This window comes from Rhincodon typus, chromosome 5, assembly GCF_021869965.1.
Source record: "Rhincodon typus isolate 14 chromosome 5, sRhiTyp1.1, whole genome shotgun sequence".
Lineage (NCBI taxonomy): Eukaryota > Metazoa > Chordata > Chondrichthyes > Orectolobiformes > Rhincodontidae > Rhincodon > Rhincodon typus.
The window spans coordinates 81,652,744-81,671,924 of NC_063336.1; the positions used below are offsets into that span (position 1 = coordinate 81,652,744).

Consider the following 19,181-nt stretch of genomic DNA (forward strand, 5'->3'; position numbering starts at 1 on the left):
GCTGGCCCAATAGTGCAAGAGAGTGAGAGATCCTGGTCAATTGAGTTCAAATATCATAATATGAAGAATCTTTGATCAGAAACTGGGAAGCAGCAGGATACAGTCACCAGTCCCTGTGTTATTCATGTTTCAACTTGTACACAAGATTTGATACACCAGCTCTTGTGGTGCTGTGGTCGTGTCCCTACCTCTGGGCCAGAGGCCTGAGTTCAAATGCCAATACATGTGCACAATGATTTAAATAATCAATATCATTTATATCCAAGACCATTTCATGAATAATATATCTTGGAACTTAAAATCTGGTTATGGGATCTTACACAAAATTACGTTTTAAAAAAAGCCACTTGCTAAAGCGACGATTGTTCCATATTTATATGTCTGCAAGCTGTTTTTATTTGTACATTTCAATTTTAGCTATCATTTTAAAAATCAGAGAAACTGATGACAATAATTGCTACTTCTACAATTCTTCCTGTTTTGATTTTTGGACTTTGATTGTTTGACCAGTATCTCTCTCGCGTACAGCTCGTCTCTAACCCAAGTTTCCTATCTCTCATCAATGACTCTGACATCTATTTTTATAATAATTAAAACTCCTTGTTCTATTGAAAGCTACGTAAACCAATCTGGAATGACTAACTCCAGTTCCTCTTGGTCTTCTAAAACATCTCCAAGTTGACAGTGCTCAGTGCACTGTGTACAACTTTGGCATCCATATCATGTAGGCAGTAAAGAAAGTGCTAAAGAATTTGTGATGTTACAAAACTGAGTGATTGTACCCTTTGAGAAGAATCAATGAGCCTAGAAAAACAGACAGAGAGGTGACATGATTGAGGTGCTTAAAATTACAAAGTTACTTGGTGCTGGACAAAGATGTTTCCACTACTGGGATGGTCCAAAACTCTGCCCCACAAATGTCAGACAGCCATTAATAAATCTATTAAGGGATTTGGGATGAACCTATTTTTCCACATAGTAGTGAGAATGTGGAACGTTCATTGATATGAATTAGTTGAGGAAATAGCACAGATGCATTCAGTGGGAAGCTGGGTAGACACATGAGGAAGGACTATAGCCTTTGTCAATAAGCTGAAATAAAAATGAGTGGGAGGAGGCTGAACTGGAGCATTAGCACTGAACCAAATGGGATAAATGGCCTATTTCCATCGTATAATTCTGTATAAGATTGTTTTCATTGTCATCTTATGTTGATTTAATGAGGGGTGGAAATAAATGTTGATGCCAAACTATCAGCACTTGTATTTTTAAATAAATTCAATCTCAGTATGTGGGTGTCACTGGCAAAACTGTTATTTATTATCCACCCATTGTTGACTGACTGTGTCTTGTTTGCTCACATTAGATGGGTGCCTACAGTTATGCTACTTTTCCCTGCTGGAGTAGCAGTCCAGTTGTTTGTGGTGAGGATTGTATTATATAACTCTCGTTCAGTCACTGTATTTTTCTGAAGAAATAGTACTTCTCCTCATTGGAAAATTCTGTTGTAGTTTTGGTTATGGGTTTTGTTTGCTACAATTTGTAGAAACAACATTTAAGTAGATTCTGTAGATGGTTTGCTGTGGTGCACTGTTTCACTAGCCTTTGCTTGCTGGGTAAATACAAGAAAATTAACAGGCATAAATCTTACGTTGAGTCCCTCTCACCTCTAACACATAGGCTATAACAATAACATCAATGAATTGGCTAATACGGTAATATCAGTGAATCTGCTACTTCAGTAGGGCAATTGAGAGTCAATTAGTGACATTTCAACATTTATTTGTTCAAAGTTCTTGGGATGTTAGCAATTATTTGTGTACTTTGCACACCTACTGATTCCAACTGAGAAATACTTTCTACTGGCTCTGACTTTGAATTCAACCTTCGCCTTATTTTTCTGATATCAACATTATCAATATCATCTCAATGTTCTGCCAATTATGACTATGATGCCAGCTGTACTATTTCACTTACACACATGGTGGTAGTTGTGATGATTCTCTTCTCTTGCCATTCACAACTCCTCTGCACCAATTTTGCTGTTTGTATACTTGTCCCATTACTATCCCATTTACCTTACACCATTATCCCTTACTCATTTAATCTTTCTTGCCTTCCATATGTTACAGACTTCTGTGTAAGCTTTCTACCTCTCCACTCCCAGACAGACAAACACACACACACACACTCAAACACAAACGCACCAACACAAACACATTGGGCAATAACTAATGCCGACACCGGGGAGGAGGAGATGTTTTCCTCTTTCAATAGTGCCACAGAAATGTTGACATCCACCCAAGGGGCAGACTTTAGTTAAACTGAAAGTAGGCAGCTTTGAACGTTTAGTATTTCATTAGCCGTCAACCTAATGAGTACAAATACACCCGATCTCTTCCTTGTTACTTCGCAAAGTGATCCATCATTAGTACCAATCCAATATATTTATTTTGCTTTCAATATGCTTTGAAGTCAGAATTCTTTATTATCCTGTATAAAAATAACCTACATCCTTCATTCTTTCTTCTTTACTCGTTTCCTTTGAACTATGGGGTCCAGCATTTATGTCTTATATGATGAGGAAACACAGTGAACATATGAGGAGGTAAAATAAGGGAATGTAAGGTTTGTGGTTGAGGGGAGAGAGAAGGTGCTTGGGAGAGGACAAAGGGAGCATGAGAAATTCATGATGATGCAAGAGCAGGAGGGCTTTGGCAGAGAGGAAGACTCCCTTTCTTGTTAGAAGAAAATACTTTCAGCAATGATTCAGACCAGGAAATGCACTTGCTTTGATTTAAAAGCGGTCATTCATCACAGGAAAATCTTTGTCCTCGTCATCACAAAGAACGAAATATTCAAACTTTCGTCTGCTTGCTCAGGTCAGGAAACATACATAAGTGCAGAGGAACTGGCTTGGATCCAGGCTTCCTAGACTGGCTGTCATGACCCTCAGTGGGGTCACGAGCTCTGAGCCAGCAATGGCTGCCCTGGAACTCCAAGTCAATGTTAACAGCAGTGAGGCTCTTTTTAAATCCTCCCATTACATTTAATGGTGATCATGGCCTAACTGACTGATCTTTGATCTTTAAGGCCCGAGCCCTGCTCCTAACTTAAAAACTGCCGAAAATGTGGGTTGCTAAAAATCACTGGGGACTAAATACTTTGTCTCTCCACTTGACCTCGCAACCCTCCCCACTCCCCCCTCCCTTTCTCTGTCACTGCCACCCATTTCCCCCACCACCAGCCCTCCATTCTTACTTTGAGGGTCACAACAACCTTCCAATCATGAAATGGGGTCACAGTGGGAATAATTTTGGAAAGTACTGGTTTACATGGGCATGCATCTTAGGAAGGACTTTATTGGAGAGCCTTGATCACCATTTAAATTTTAGCATATGCCCTGCCTCGTTGCGACAGGTAGCATTGTTCCTGATGTCAAGCCTAGCTGAGGAAAAGAACAACATTACATAATGTCTCCTCGCAGCATATCATATTACAACATGGCTGTCCATATTGAGCAGACTGCATGCTCAATATAATTTCTCATTGAAACATCTTTTGTTATAGCATAAACCGATATTCCAATGGTGCAGCTTCTCAGTTTTTACCAGTAGTGAGGAAAATCTGCCATCTGGATTTAAACTTGAAACTCCTTATGGAGGAACTGGGATTTGAGACCCAGCCCATTGTAAAAGTGGTAATGGAACAGCTGACTTCCCCGGTGCAGATTACCCTTTAGTGGTGGTGCTAGTATCTACAGTGTATGTAGTCCAGAAAGTACTTAGCTTTCAGTCATTGAAAGCCAATATAAAAACCAAGTTATCAGAAAATTGCTACTCACTTCACACCTGACTCATTGGTTATATTTATGCAGGCAATTTGCCGGCAACTCATCTGACATGGCACTTAGACAAAGTGTCAGCTGTGGTTCAGCTGATAACTCTTTCCCCGAGTCAGGAGGCCTTGAGTCCAAGGCTCACTCTAGAGATTTGAGTCCATCATCCATGCTGTTGCTGCCAGTGTGTTCCTGCATTATTGGAGGTGCTGTTTTTGGAAGAGATGAAGTCCTTGTCTCTCTAGCAAATTCCATACATGTATGCCACCTAGAGTCTGGGAGTTCTGGTATGTGTTGATTATTGCCGATCACTATTTATTCTTCAAGCAGAGTCACTTAAAAACTTGCCAGAGCTGAAGATGCTTGGACTCGGAAATAAAAAAAGATAAAAGCCTGTGAAACTTGTCAGGTCATAGCAGAATTTGTGAAGCAAGAAAATCAGAGCTAATGTTTCAAATTGATGACAATGAGTTCTAAGGAAGGGTCATTACCCTGAAATTTTAACTGTTTTTCTCTCCCTACAGATGCTCCTTGACCTGTTTATGCAGTATTAGCAGTTTTTTATTTTGCTTAAACAGATGATTTGTAATAGTATGGAAGCTTGCTATAATCAAAATGGCTTCCTTGTTTCCTCCATTACAACAGTGACTAATGTTTACAAACATCTCAATTACTTCAGTGTCCTTGGGTTTCAATGATGCTGGAATGCTGACTGTGCGATGAGTATTTACAATTTTTTTTGTAGTCATATGTTGCTTTGGTTTGAATTTTAAAAAATTTGTTCATGGGATGTGGGTGTTCCTGACTGGGCCAATATATATTGCCCATCCCAAATTACCCCTTTATCTAAGTGGTTTGCTAGGGCCATGTCAGAGGGCAGTTAAGAGTCAAATATATTGGTATGAGTCTGGAGTTACATGTCAACCAAAGAAGGCTACGACAATGAAATGGAATTTTTTTTTGAGTCAATATGTAGGGGGCAATGGTTTCTACTGGCAGGAGCTCAGTAAACAGGACACAGTTTTAGGTTAGAGATAGTAGGAACTGCAGATGCTGGAGAATCTGAGATAACAAGGTGTAGAGCTGGATGAACACAGCAGGCCAATTTTCTGAAGAAGGGTCTAGGCCCGAAACGTCAGCCTTCCTGCTCCTCTGATGCTGCTTGGCCTGCTGTGTTCATCCAGCTCTACACCTTGTTATCACAGGTTTAGGTTGACTGAGTAAAGAAACAGAGACACGGTCAGGAGAATCTTATTAATGCAGAGAGATATGACCTGTAATGAAATACCTGGAATGGTGGTAGATGCAGATGGTTACTTTCAAAAAGGAATTGGGTGAATAGCTGAAAAGTGGTGGTGGGGGTGGGGACAGGGAGGTGATAAAGTGAAAAAGCACAGGAGTCAGTGGCAAAAATTGGGCTCTCTATCAATCAAGTGGCACAGGCATTGTGAGCCAGATGAGCTCATGTGAGGTACAAATTTATCCATTGGAGTATCAAGAATGAGACATAATCTCATTGAAACATATAAAATCCTGCAGGATCTTGATAAGTGGACACTGAATACTGAAAATATGAGAGAGACTAGAATGAGGGGGCACAATTTAAAAGTAATAGTTTCACCTTTAAGATGGAGATGAAGAGGACATTATTTTCTGAGGGTCTTGAGTCTGTGGAACCTTTTCCCAGTGAGTGGAGGGGGCAAAGTCATTGAGTATTTTTAAGGCAGAGGTACCTAGGTTCTTGACTAAGAACACTTGAAGAATAGGCTATGTAATAAATATGTGTATTTTCAACATTTTTCTGCTGGTATTTCTTATAGATAGCTTTTGTTACTGGAGATGACACTGGCACCAAGGTAGTTAAAAGCAGCGGCGGGGGGAAATAACTCGCAACAGATACTAGGATGGCTTATTCAGTGCTTAAAGCTGTAAAGATGAGGTCCTTTCTTGTTATATCCAGTAGGGGGTGTAACTGATGCATCTGAAGAAGGTCCTGGAATAAATTTGAATTCCATAATTGATGCAGCTAATCAGTTTCCATTTTTCTGAGGGATTGTCTTGTTAAAAGTGTTGAGTAGATTGGTTTTGGAGCTTTCTGATTGATTTGAATTAAGAAAGAATCTGATTGTATACAGGCATACTGGATGTGTGTTATAAGATCATCATCTGTAGATTTCTGCTTGCTCTCAAATGGAAATGTGAAGTATCAATGCTGTAATTGACTGGTAGGCCAACTGTTCAATGTGTTAAGGTGTGAATGTAATCCCAGACAGTAGTAGTGGACTTGACATAGTGTCAGCAGTTTGGTGTGGACCCTGCATAAAACTAAAATTACAGATTTAGGTATTATCATTTATAGAAAATGGAGTTCTGGATGATTAATGTAAGGTGATATGATCAATTGGCATTGCTAATTTGCGCAAAGAAAGGTGTTTCAAACAGAAAGGAGATGAATTACTGTAAATGAATCTGGTTTATAGACTGGACAGAGAACACTAGGAACCAGAGCATTGAGACAACTTCCCTGCTCTTCTGACTAAGCATCAGGAGCATCTATTATCATGATAATACACATATTGTGGCAAGGGTCAGGCATCCATTCCCTCCACCACCGACACTCAGTAGCAGCAGTGTATGCTATCTGCAAGATGCATGGCAGAAATTGACCAAAGATCCTCAGACTGCATTTTCCAAATCTATGACCACTTTCACCTAGAAGGACAAGGGCAGCTGATACATGTGAACACCACTGCCACCACATTCCCCTCCCAAGCCATTCACCATCCTGACTTAGAAATATATCACCAAAATATATCACTGTTGCTGGGTCAAAATCCTGGAATTCTGTCCCTAATGGCATTGTGGGCCAACCCACAGCAGGTGGACTGCAGTGGTTCAAGAAGGCAGCTCATTACTAATTTCTCAAGGACAACTAGGGACCGGCAATAAATGCTGACCAGCCAGTGATGCCCACATCCCACAAATGAATAAATTTTAAAAAAGAAGTAATGGTAGATCAGGCTGCCCAAGCTTTAACATTGGCAAGGTTTTGAGGAACTGTGGGGTTTAGTTATTGTCTTTCACTTTTAGAGTTTAGATTCAGAAGTTGAGTGCAGTTGGAAGGAGTGTAAAAGAAAAAGTTACCTTTAATTATCATAGGTGAACCTGCGAGTCATTGCATGTAGTATTTGATGCCAGAATAGCAAACTTCGCATTTGAATGAGGAATAAAATGCTTTTTGTTATTGACTATAATGGGCTTAATAATCTGTTCTACTTCTTTACATCATCCATCAGATATTTGTCCTTCTTTGAGACAGTGGTTTAAATTGTGCTTGCCTTAAAATGGTTCTGTCTGGCAAATACTTAGTGATGGAAGTTTTGATTTCAGAATTTTGGCCTTTACCCAGGCTCCCAGACGGTTTTGATTTGAACTTTGAATGAATGGACTGAAAGCTTTCATTGTAGCACTGGGGCAAATAGAAAGAAAGTTCAGTGTAGCAGGAGGAACAAAACACAAAGTTCTGTATCTTTTCGTCCCCTTTTAGTTAACAGCGACTTTCAACAATCATACATTTATCGTTGTGAGATCTGTGACGGCTAATTCCTAGAAACTCAGTGGATTGTCATAATTCTTCCACGTAGATTGTACCTTTTTAGTTTCTTTTGAGAATGTTTCATGTGGGGTTTAAATGTTGCATTCATGCTTTGTCCAACACCACTTGTGTTGCCTCAGTGAGTAAAAAATTTCCTTGGTTGAGTGAGCTCAATTGTTTAACCTGTTAACTTAGAGTTGTAAAAATAATGGAACTGCATTTGGGCTTTTAAAAAGTGTTTTTTTCTTCTGTTAACTTAAGTTTAATTCTTTTTTGAAGCTTCATACATTAAGCGAAAGGAGCTTTCTTTGTTGCCAGAGACCTCTGGTACATTCAAATATGCTGAGGCCTGAAGGAGTTTTATGTGCATGGAAATTGCTAGGCAAAGACCCAGTGCCATTTCGTTTGCTATCGTTAATGGAGTTGCTGACTAATCACAGCAATTCATCTATCGATATCTAAAACAGACCCAGGGCCATTGGGGCAGAGCTTTTGGCACATTCAATCAACAGTCATCTGTCACCAAGCCCACCACATGTCATGTTGTGTCTCAAATGACAAAAGTTGCCAAAGTATTTTGTAGAATAAATGAATGCACATTAGAATGCAACAAATGATTTATTACGCAATCATATAGGCGAGCATCACACAAACTGCATAAACGTAATAAAATCAGGCATCGAAAGGACAGCAGGATATGACTGGTGTTTGTTTTAAATTGAAAGCAGATAAAAAATTCTCCCCTCCCCCTACCGCATCCCAAAACCAGCCCAGCTTGTCCCCGCCTCCCTAACCTGTCCTTCCTCCCACCTATCCCCTCCTCCCACCTCAAGCCCCACCCCCATCTCCTACCTACTAACCTCATCCCGCCCCTTTGACCTGTCCGTCCTCCCTGGACTGACCTATCCCCCCGCTAACTCCACACCTACACTCACCTTTACTGGCTCCATCCCCGCCTCTCTGACCTGTCTGTCTCCTCTCCACCTATCTTCTCCTCTATCCATCTTCTATCTGCCTCCCCCTCTCTCCCTATTTATTTCAGAACCCCCTTCCCCTCCCCCATTTCTGAAGAAGGGTCTCGGCCCGAAACGTCAGCCTTCCTGCTCCCCTGATGCTGCTGTGTTCATCCAGCTCTACACCTTGTTATCTCAAAAAATTCAGTCTCAGTGCTTTAGCTGAGTCTTAAGGGAATATACGTGGCATACTGATCTTTGAGAAATATTTTCTGCTTGCCAAAGCTGTCTATTTTTAGTTTCTACAAAGAAAAACAGGCTGCAATGATGTTATTTCCTGTTTTCAGCTTAAAAAGCTTGACAGCATTATTTAGAAATGTAGGACAATTATTTCGGGGATTCTCAACTCCTAGTCCTGTGTATGTTTACTTTTTTGTTTCCTTGTTCACAGAATATGGGCATTGCTGGCTATTCATTACGCATCTGTATGTCTGAATGAAAGATATGGTTCTAACATTGTCCTGAATATCTGAGCAAGCTCCTGTTTTTCGGGGTGCTGGGGTCATTGAATTTCTTCCTCCTTTCTTCAATTTGATAGTAGGATCCGATAGAGGAATCCAGACAGAAAGTCTTGGACAAGAGAACACAAATACCAGATCATTGGCAAGCAAACAAGGAGGATTTTTTCTTAATGTGAGGGTATAATCTGGAATGTACAGCCTGAAAGGACAGTGAAACCAGATTTAACAACTTTGATAAAATAAATACTCGAGGGAAGAAAAACTGAGGGTTACAACTGAAGAGCAGGGGGTGTGGAACTAATTGGATGGTTCCCTGAAGGAACCTGCACAAGCACAATGGGTTAAACAGCCTCCTGCTGTGCTTTACTGTTCTACAAAGTCAACTGCTGCATCCTGTAATAACCATCCCATTATAAAACTAGACATTGGTTTTGCGATTAGGGAGGTCATTCAGCTCTGTTAACCTGTTCTGCTATTTGGTTACATCATGGCTACTTTGTTGGTATTTTCTAATCACCCTGTTCAGATGTATTATGAGATACCTCTAGAGCAAATGGGAATTGAACCCTGGCCTCCAGGGTCAGAGGTAGGGATATGACCAGTGTACTTGAAGAGCTCTATAAGGCTACTCTGTATCTTAACTCTGATTACCCACCATGTTTTCATAAAGCTTATTAGCCTTACCTTTAGGGTTCCTTTTCACCTTTTTCATAATGATCTTTTTTTTCAGTGTTCTTTCTTCTCCCCTTCAATTTCAACAAATACCTTTTCATTTTTCTAACTGTTCTCTTCATTAACTGTGGTATATACTGAGGTTGTGAAGGATACCGTGTAAATGCAAATTTTGCTTTTTCTCTCGACTGTTGAGCTTGAATGCAGTCTGGCACTTGTGTTTACAGATCAATTTCAGAAGTTTAACGAGGAAATTTAACGGTTAAATCTAGGAAAAAAGTTCCCTGTCCTTTGTAACCTTACTAAAATGTGGGTGGCCCTGACCTAACATAACATCTACATTACGGCAAGGGTAATCGTGATATCACACGCTCCGGACGCTGAGTCAGGAGGTTAGGGGCCAATCACTGCTCCTGGAGTTGAGCAGACAATTCTGTGCAGTAACTGAAGGTGTGCTGCATGATTTGAGAGGCCAGATTTCTAACCAAGGCCCTGCCTTCTCTGTGCTAATCTTTTGATGCAAATTTGACGTGTGGGGAAGTTGTCTCAATGGCCTGGCTTCCAGTGTTCTTTAACCAATCCACACCACTAAACCTGGATTAATTCATAGTCAGTCACCTTCTTTATGTCTGTCAGACTTTGCTTTGTGCAAATTGGCAATAACGATTGATTATACAACCTCTCATTAATCATTCAGCATTCTGACAGGTGGCCAGTAGTTTTGGGAAAGTGACCAGGGTATACATGACAATGATTACTAACCTGTCATGAGGACAAGGCAGTTATGAGCAAAGGAGAAAATAGATAGGTACACATGGAAAAATGGATAATAAGAAGCGGAAAGAAATAGAAGATGAAGTTGAGAGAAGGGGATGGTAATGAGGGGCAGAATTGAATGGCAAGGAGGAAGGAATGGCCAGGATAGGGGAATAGAAGTAAGGGGGGCATTAAAGCATAGGGTCAGCATTAAGGGGGAAGGAATGAATCTTCATTCTCATCAATTCCCTTCTCAAAATCTACTGCTTATGGTTAAGAAAGTGTCTCGCATTTATATCATGCCACACAGGAAGGAGAGTGTAAGGTAACAGACATCAAATTGTTGGGGGAAATGAGAAGCGATTATGGAAGTTTGAAATAGTCGTGAAAGAATGAAAAAATAATGCATGTTAGTGATGGTGTATCAGAGTAGAATTGAGGTTGCAAATAGCATGTGACTCCACATACACCAATGTTATTGACAATAAAAACTATTTTTTAAAAGTAAATTCTTTCCAAACGTCCTGCTAGTGTAGCCATTTTTAAATTATATATTCATGTTGCTGTTTCAATGCTTGAATAAAACATCTTTGGAACATAGTATTAATCAGCCAAGTTCATATTGAGTAGTAACGTTAAGAATCACTGGGTCAAACTGAGTGAATTAGCTCGGTTTCAGATTGGCAGTTCATTAATAACTCGTGTCATGATGAAAAATTGAGGCCAAACTGCTGACTCTCAACAGAATCTCTGGCAGTTTATGAAGGTGTGGCGAATATCTAATTCTTTGCAGTTCACCCTGCTTTCCCATTTCCAAAAATGACCTGAGTTTTCAGCAAATCAACATTGATGTACTTGGTTAGAGTGGCAGTTCTCAAAAAGAACCATGTCAAGCAACAGTACTTTATGTGGTTACGTTTTGTATCTGAATCGTGTTGTGTAGTAAAGATAAGTAAGATGAGAATAACAAGTGTGCCTGTATTTAATGCTGCTTCTGTTCTGCAAATTGTATGCTACCAGTAGGGAATTTTACATTAGGAAATGTCAAAGCATACTATTTCCAAATTGTTCTAACTTTGACAAGGAATGGTCTCTTTATTGCATGATAAACATAAGTGTTGACACGTGTTTTGATATTCCTTTTTAGGTTCTGAATCAGAATATTCCACATCAAAATAGATGTGTAAAAAAAGTTTTTGCTTGGCTCTAGTTTAATATTGGCACTAATTTCCATGTTTGTTTAGTCTAGTAGTTTCTGAACCATGTGTTGAAACCCTCTTGAGTTGATTGGAGCCAACACCAGCCAATTGAGATGTTGGAAACTCTGTCGTTAATGAAATTTGCAGACACATTTTACATAAATGTAATTTATTATATTTATGCAGCATTTATTACTCAATCCCTAATTGCCCTCAAGAGGCTGATGGTGAGCTGTCACCTTGAACCTCTGCAGTCAATGCAGTAAAGATACTTCCACTGTGTGTTGGATAAAGTATTGACGTAATGACGATGAAGGCATAATTTGCTGCTTGCCCTGATTGGTGTTGCTCCTCTTGATGATCAATGAAGCTACTTTATCATGCCTTATTAGAGTTGGAGCTGACCTCCTTCAATGGCATATGTCATAATTCAATTTTGTGTTTCTCTACAGGTACGGAAACACGTGAATGACCTGTATGAAGACTTGCGAGATGGACACAACTTGATTTCTTTGCTGGAAGCTCTTTCAGGGGACACTCTGGTGAGTTCAGTTATATATGAACTTGCAAACATCGATCCTTGATGGTTCACCGTGAACTTCTCTCCGAATTTGTTTCATACTTTTCCTGTATTTAATTTATTTTTCTATGAAAGATGCTGAATAATAGGTTTTGTGATTTTTCTATTTAGCTTTTCTCCTAGTTCCCTAAAACCCCCTTTCTAAAATCGGGCTGTTCAGTAAACATTCATAGCTTTTATTACAAACTTGCTTTGCATATTTAGAGATTAAATCTTTGCTTACACATATTTTGGAGAGGGATGGTGGAGTAGAGTTAGATGAATATATAGATACATATAAAGATAAGTATTTTGTGTAGTTTGCTTACTCTTGGAAAGGGATTTATGGACATAGTGTTTTATTCAATCTTGGGTGCTCCTGATAAGGCCAACATTTATTGCCCATTCTAGTTGCCTTTGAGAAGGTGATGGTGAGCCACCTTCTCAAACTTTTGCAGCCCATCAGATGAAAATGCTGTCACAGTGCTGTTGGGTAGAGGGTTCTAAGATTTTAGCCCAGCAACAATGACGAAGTGACCGATTTATATTTTCAAGTTGGTATAGTGTGAGACTTGGGGAATTTGGGAGGAAGGGGTTCCCATACACTACGCCTTTTGTTGAAGTATATGAATGCCGAGTAGCTCTTCGATCTCTTCTATGTGTGCCTTATTTCCTTTTACTTTATTTGCTTTTCTCTGTTTTATGTTGACCTTGTGTTTTCATTTCATACAACTTTTTTCTTCACTTCTCGTCTGTCCCGTGCCTTTTTGTCCTTCTTTACCTGTATCTCCTGTATGGTTCGATAGCCAAGGGAGCGAGACATACTGAAGACGTTACGGTTGGTGAGTTCAGCAGAAGCATGCGCGTGTGACCAGCATGAAGATGGTGATGGTGATAAGGGGGTAGGTTGCTCACTAGCCCCCAGTAACTCTACTAATGTTGCTTTTACTGGTTGGTGAAGAGATTGTGTAACAAAAAAACTGAATTAAAAGGTATTCGAGTAACACACTAATTTTCTGGCAGAGGCAATGTAGCATGGGGCAACCCATTGCCACAGGTACCAAAGTTCATCCAACTTAACACCAGCTGGGAACGGGGGTATTTTAACTGGAAATGCCCTGCAAAATTCAGCTCATGCTTGACCAGCTGGTGCTACATTTGCTTTCCCATCACTCCCAGCCACCAAAGGAAAGGAATAATACTATCTTAGAGCCACGTTTTCTGTCAATGGAAGAATATGTGACTATTACTTCCTGTTACTCTACTTGATAGTTGAAATCTCTCTTATTTTCCCATGCTGTCTGTATGTTTTCAAGGAACCATCTTTGGAGAAAAGACGTAGGCCAGAGTTTGTCATATACCCATATCAGTCTTAGATTGGGTTATCAAACATGTAGTTAGAAATTGATTGATTGGGTGGGATTGGAGAATTTACTGGGAATTTGAAGTTGATTGTAAGCATTTGTTATTGATGTGCTTTTCTTCATCAATGTTTATTAGCAGCACTCAATCATAATTTGTGCCATTTGATGAAGTCATTAATCTGAGGGTCCCAATGGAGTTCCCCTGATCCTCTGCTGTAATATTTGGCAGGAGGTCAGTTGCAAAACTAGTGGGAAGTTTATTCATTGGTCTGACAGGAAGGTTGGGGTTTGGAGTGGGAGAAGGTCCTCCACAATTGGTCTCCAGTATTGGGGGAAGGCTGAATTGGTTAGTTATATGAACTTGCACATCAATTGACTTAATGGTGTGGTGGCTTCACAGCGCCAGGCACTTGGAATCAATCCAGCCTTGGGCAACTGTCTGTGTGGAGTTTGCATGTTCTCCCTGTGTCTGCCTGTGTTTCCTCCAGGTGCTCTGGTTTCCTCCCACAGTCCAAAGATGTGCAGGTTTGGTGGATTGGCCACAATAAACTGCCCATAGTGTCCAGGGATGTGCAGGCTAGATGGATTAGCCACGGGAAATGCAGGGTTACAAAGGTAGGGTGGGTCTGGATCTGGGAAGTGGGTTGCTCTTCGGAAGGTTGGTGTGGACTTGATAGGCCGAATGACCTGCTTCCAACTATATGGATTCTATGATTCCATGAACTCCCGTAGGCACCTTCTATCAGACATTGTTTCTAGCTTGTGCTACTGGTGTGGAATCTAGTTTAATTTTATTTCCAAAACAGTAGGGCTGTGATTATTCAATAATCTGGAGTTATTGGTACATTTTGACGTTAGGGCTGCCAAAGGTGCTAGAATCACCTGGCATGTCCAGGATTTCATGTTTAATCTTGGGACTCTGCTGTGAGCAATTTGGGAGTAAGATCAGAGGGACATTCAAAGGAGATTGGGTAAATATTTTTCTCTTCCTTTGAGCACGTGCATGTTTCTTCAGAACATTGTAGAAATGACCTGGATGTCATGGTTGTAGTTGGAAAGTCATTTGTTGACACCTCCAGATAGGTATCCAAGCTGAGTTGATGACCCTACTTGGTGAATCCGTAACCTGGTGCTTCTAAGCTGCTAGAAAGGAAGTGAGTGGAGATAACTTATAGGAGGGCTACCCATCTAATGAGAAAGCTAGTATCCTGACTGTGCAGTACAGGTGCAATTAAACCATTAAGATCTTCATATACAATAATGTTTCATCCAGATATTCTACTGACCTTGGTAAATTTTCTGTTTCTGACACCAATCTCCTTTACTGTCACTCTAATGATTCTTTGCTGCTCCTCCAGCCAGACAGCCCCATTTTTTTAAACTTCTATCCTAACCTTCTGGTTCAAGCCTCAAAAGCCCATTAGGTGTGTTGAAAGCAGTTCAAATGAGTCCATCCAAAATCACACTGGGTGTTTTTCAGCGGGCTCTGTTTATTTGTGCCACAACTAAGGGAAGCACTTCCTGCATATGCACAGTGTCAGCATAAATATGTATTAAAGCAATCGAGTTGGCTTGATACAGATTAATAATAAAGGTTAAGTTGGCCATTATCAGGTCTGTGCATTCCCGAGCCAATTGCAAGATTGCCTATCTAGTTTGTCTATCATTTATTGACTATTCTCTGTGTAAAATATGCTTTGACAATTTGGTGACTGATGAAGACACGCAATCGGGAAATGTCAGTTAATGAGTTTCAGATTTAGCAGTTAAATTTAAGTTTACCCATTTATTTTGTTCATTTTTGTAAATTTGTTTATTATGGATAAAAATGAAATTAAACTGTCTTAAAATCAAACCAGTTGCCCAGGAGTTAGGCAAAAATTCCATCCTACCACAGATCTGGAATGAGGTGAGGGACAGTTAAGCAGGTTTCAGTGGCCTTAGTGTGTAACTGTTCCTGACTCTGTTTTGCTCAGCATCAAGAGTTTATTATTTGCAGTGACAGTAGTTCATAATTTGTTGAAGTGTACGTTACGTTAGTGTTGTTGGAGCAGGAAGAACAGCGCATGTTTTGAATTACCCTATTTGTGAAGCAGTTTTTAAGTGAAAAAATATTCAGAGACACAAGAAACATATTGATATGGGATGACCAGAGGTTTGGTCAAGTAATAAAGGGGATACTTGAGTCAAAGGAAATATATAGTTTATTAGTGCAACTTCGTTCATAAGATTCAACTCTTGGCTATCCTGTTGTAGCAAGAGAATCTCACCCAATGGATTCTCTTTCAGCCATCAGACTGTTGCCTCTGCAGTTATCCGCAAACCTGTTCTTGGGTTGCACTCCTGTCATTTTTTATTTATTTTTTTCATGGACTGGAGGTTGTGCTGACGGGGCAATTTTATTCCCCAGTCTTGATTTCCCTTGAACTGATTGATTTGCTAGGCCATTTCATTGGGCAATTAAGAGTAAACCACATTGCTTGGGACTAGACTCTCCTGTAGGCTGGATGTGTAAGGATGTCAGATTTCCTTCTCTTGAGGACATCAGCAAACCATTTGCTCTTTTACGTTTCCACGATGTCCCTTGTGACAACATCTAAAAATGTGGAATCAAATTCCATTTGTATGCTGGTAGCACTCTCAACCACCTCACTTGATCACTCACGTCATCAGTCAACATGCCCATCATCCAGTCCTGGATCAACCAGAATTTCCTCCAGCTACCAATTGGAAAATGGAAACCATTGTTTATAGCCTTTGCTCCATGCTCCATTTCATAACTACTGACCCCATCCGTCTCCTAAGTCATTATCTGAGGCTGAACCACACGATTCATAAACTCATCATCCCATTTGATCCTAGGTTGAGCTTCTGACATCATTTCTGTCTTTGTATGTGAGGACTATCTACTTCCATTTCCACCTTGCTTCAGCTGCTGAAACTCTCATCCATGATTTTGTTGCCTCCACTCAACAGTTTCATTACTCTGCTGGTTGACCTACTGCCTTCCATACTCCATATACTTAAACTCATTCAAAATTTGCTAACTGTAATCAAGCTTTCACCAAGATTCATTCACCATCACCCCTGTGCTTACTGATCCATATTAGTACCTGATTTGGCAACACTTTAATTTTAAAATGCTTAGTCTCATGTTCAAATCCTTCCATGAACTCACTCCATACCACGTCTCAGTTTTCCCAGTCCTGCCATAGCCAAGAACAAGCTTGCATAAAGGGATCATTTTAAGAGTTTGGGGGATCCTTCTCTGAAATTAGTGAAGTTGAAACATAAACTCTTTTGTTTCCTTCATGCTGGACTAGTCACAAGCAGATATGAAGAACTTGCCCTCCTTTAAGTTTACAGTGTAATGGAATCATCTACACAGAGACACTGGGAACTGACAGCAGTAACTATGCATTTGCTGTTGTTTGCTTTTTGACAGTAGTGTCCTATTTAAAGATAAATATCGAAAGACATCTATTACATTCTGAAGGATGTATTCCCAGTGAAAGCTGTGTTTTCTAAATGTTTTGAGGCTGAATTGCCAAATGCCCAAAATCCCAGAGGCCCACTTCATATAAAACAGCAAAGGATTTTGGTGACGGAGTTACAGTTGTTCTTGCAAGTTGTAATCAGATTTCTCTAACTAAAAGCTGAAGAAAAGCTCAGGCTGCTTGTTGTGTCACCACTATTCCTGCCTAGAGTGTAGATGTTCTCACCCTGCTATTACTTAGAGCCATGCTATAATCTTGAGTATCAGTTCCATTTGCTGTAGAGACTGTTAAATAGACTCTGTAGACTGTTTGTTGCAGTATGTTATTTAAATAGGTTTTGCTGAATAAATAGATGAAGTTTACTGTAAAATACACTATTTTTTGTGAGTCCTGTTACAAATACTACTCCATTAATTCACCAAATGTGAGCAGATACTCCTGAAACTCTGGTTACCGAAACCAAATCTGCCAATGGGGGAAAGTATTGGACATTTGATGGATACTCTAATTGTCTGAGATTTCTAGTTTGCTGATGACTTTGGTCGGGTAGAAGTTTGACTTTCACTTTTTAGTGTGTGGAACTTAGTTTGATGAAAGAGATTTTGGAGTTATCCCAGGGATTGCTGTTGAATGCATTACCCACTGTGCTTTCTGCAACAATTCTCAAAGTATGTGCATGCCATGCAGATGCCACAATGCATGTAAAACTTCACACAACTCCAATAAGTCTTCAGAGTATAGCTTTGGGATTTAACTAGTGAATTTTCTATTGTCTGTTTTAAGGGAAATTAGTAATAAGACATGCTTGTCTTTTTTTCCCCTGAAATACAGCCTCGGGAAAAAGGACGTATGCGCTTCCACAGACTACAGAATGTACAGATCGCATTGGACTACTTAAAACGTCGGCAGGTAAACCGAATGTTTGCATTTTAAAGAAATAATCAACTGACTGTGACTCCCTTCTGCAGAGTAGGGAAGGCCAAGGATGACCTAACAGAGACCCCACAAAAATTATTGAAGAGTTTAATGATGTGAGTGTAGAGAAGATGTTTCCACTTTTGGGTGAGCGAACAACTGGAGATTGTAAAAGTAAAATAGTCGCTAGTTAATCACTGTGATATTTGAGAGACGCTTCTTTGCCTAGAAAGTGGTTAGTGTATGATTCTTGGTAGCGGAAGTAATATCTGAGGCTAATGGCACAATACAGTTAAGGGGAAGCTAGACAAGCAAGTGAAGACAAAAGGACTAGAAACTTTGCTGATGGGGTTAGATGATGAGAGTTGGAAGAAGTGGAACATAGACATCAGGGACCTGTAGGATCAAAGGGCCTGTTTTTGTGGTTTGTCTTCAATGACAGACACTAATCTTTTAGGATTATTCACATATTATTTGGAGATGTTTAGCATGTTGGATTAAGTTGCTCAGATTTCATGTATGCAAATTTTTGAAGATGACAAGGTAGGTTGATGAGACTGTTTAAAAACAAGAAGGATCCTTGGCTATACTAGTACAGAGGTGAGGAAGTAAAGGCTCTTGTGCAGCAGTACTGTCCCTGCCTCTGATCTAGGAGGCCCAGGTTCACGTCTCGCCTGCTCCAGAGATGTGTAATAACATCACCGAGCAGGTCGATTAGCAAATATCCAGAAGTGATGAAAATATGCCAATGCTTTGTAAAGTGAGTGGATATCTTGTGGTACAGTGGGGAACAGAAGTTCCGGGTTAAAATCTCACTCCAGGACTTAATGGCCAAAGAAGATAAGTTCATAATGCATTCAGCATGCAGCAATGGCAGGTGGTAAGAGTGGGAGAGATTCCTGGTTAGCCATTTGATGGAGAAACTCTACTGTCACTCTCCATAAATTCAGGCTACAAGGTGCATGTAAAAGTCTACATTAACAAAAAGACTTGCACTCCTAATGGAATCACTTGACTTAGTTAGCTGGATGGCCAGTGTGGATCAGGTTAATCCCAACAGTACAAGGTTTGATCCCTGTTAAGCCTTTTTACCTTAACTTTGGTGGAGGTCATGGTCCCATGGGCATTGGATCTGCCTTCAAGCAAAGAGCAAAAGGAGATGAATTTTATCAAGAATTGTTAGTCCTCAAGCTGGAGTATTGTATCCATTCTTAGCCCAAAGAAAGGAAGGATGTGATCAAGAGATAGCAGGAACTGCAGATGCTGGAGAATCTGAGATAACAAGGTGCAGAGCTGGATGAACACAGCAGGC

The 19,181-nt window shown here is 40.1% G+C and overlaps 1 protein-coding gene across 1 annotated transcript in view; it reads left to right on the top strand.

The window, feature by feature from the left end:
* dst (dystonin) overlaps positions 1–19,181 on the top strand; it is a 536,191-nt gene that overhangs the window by 143,921 nt on the left and 373,089 nt on the right. The window contains exons 6-7 of the mRNA XM_048596444.1: positions 11,987–12,076; positions 17,786–17,863. Of these exons, the coding sequence (XP_048452401.1) occupies positions 11,987–12,076; positions 17,786–17,863 (168 nt within the window). The remainder of the gene's footprint in view (positions 1–11,986; positions 12,077–17,785; positions 17,864–19,181) is intronic.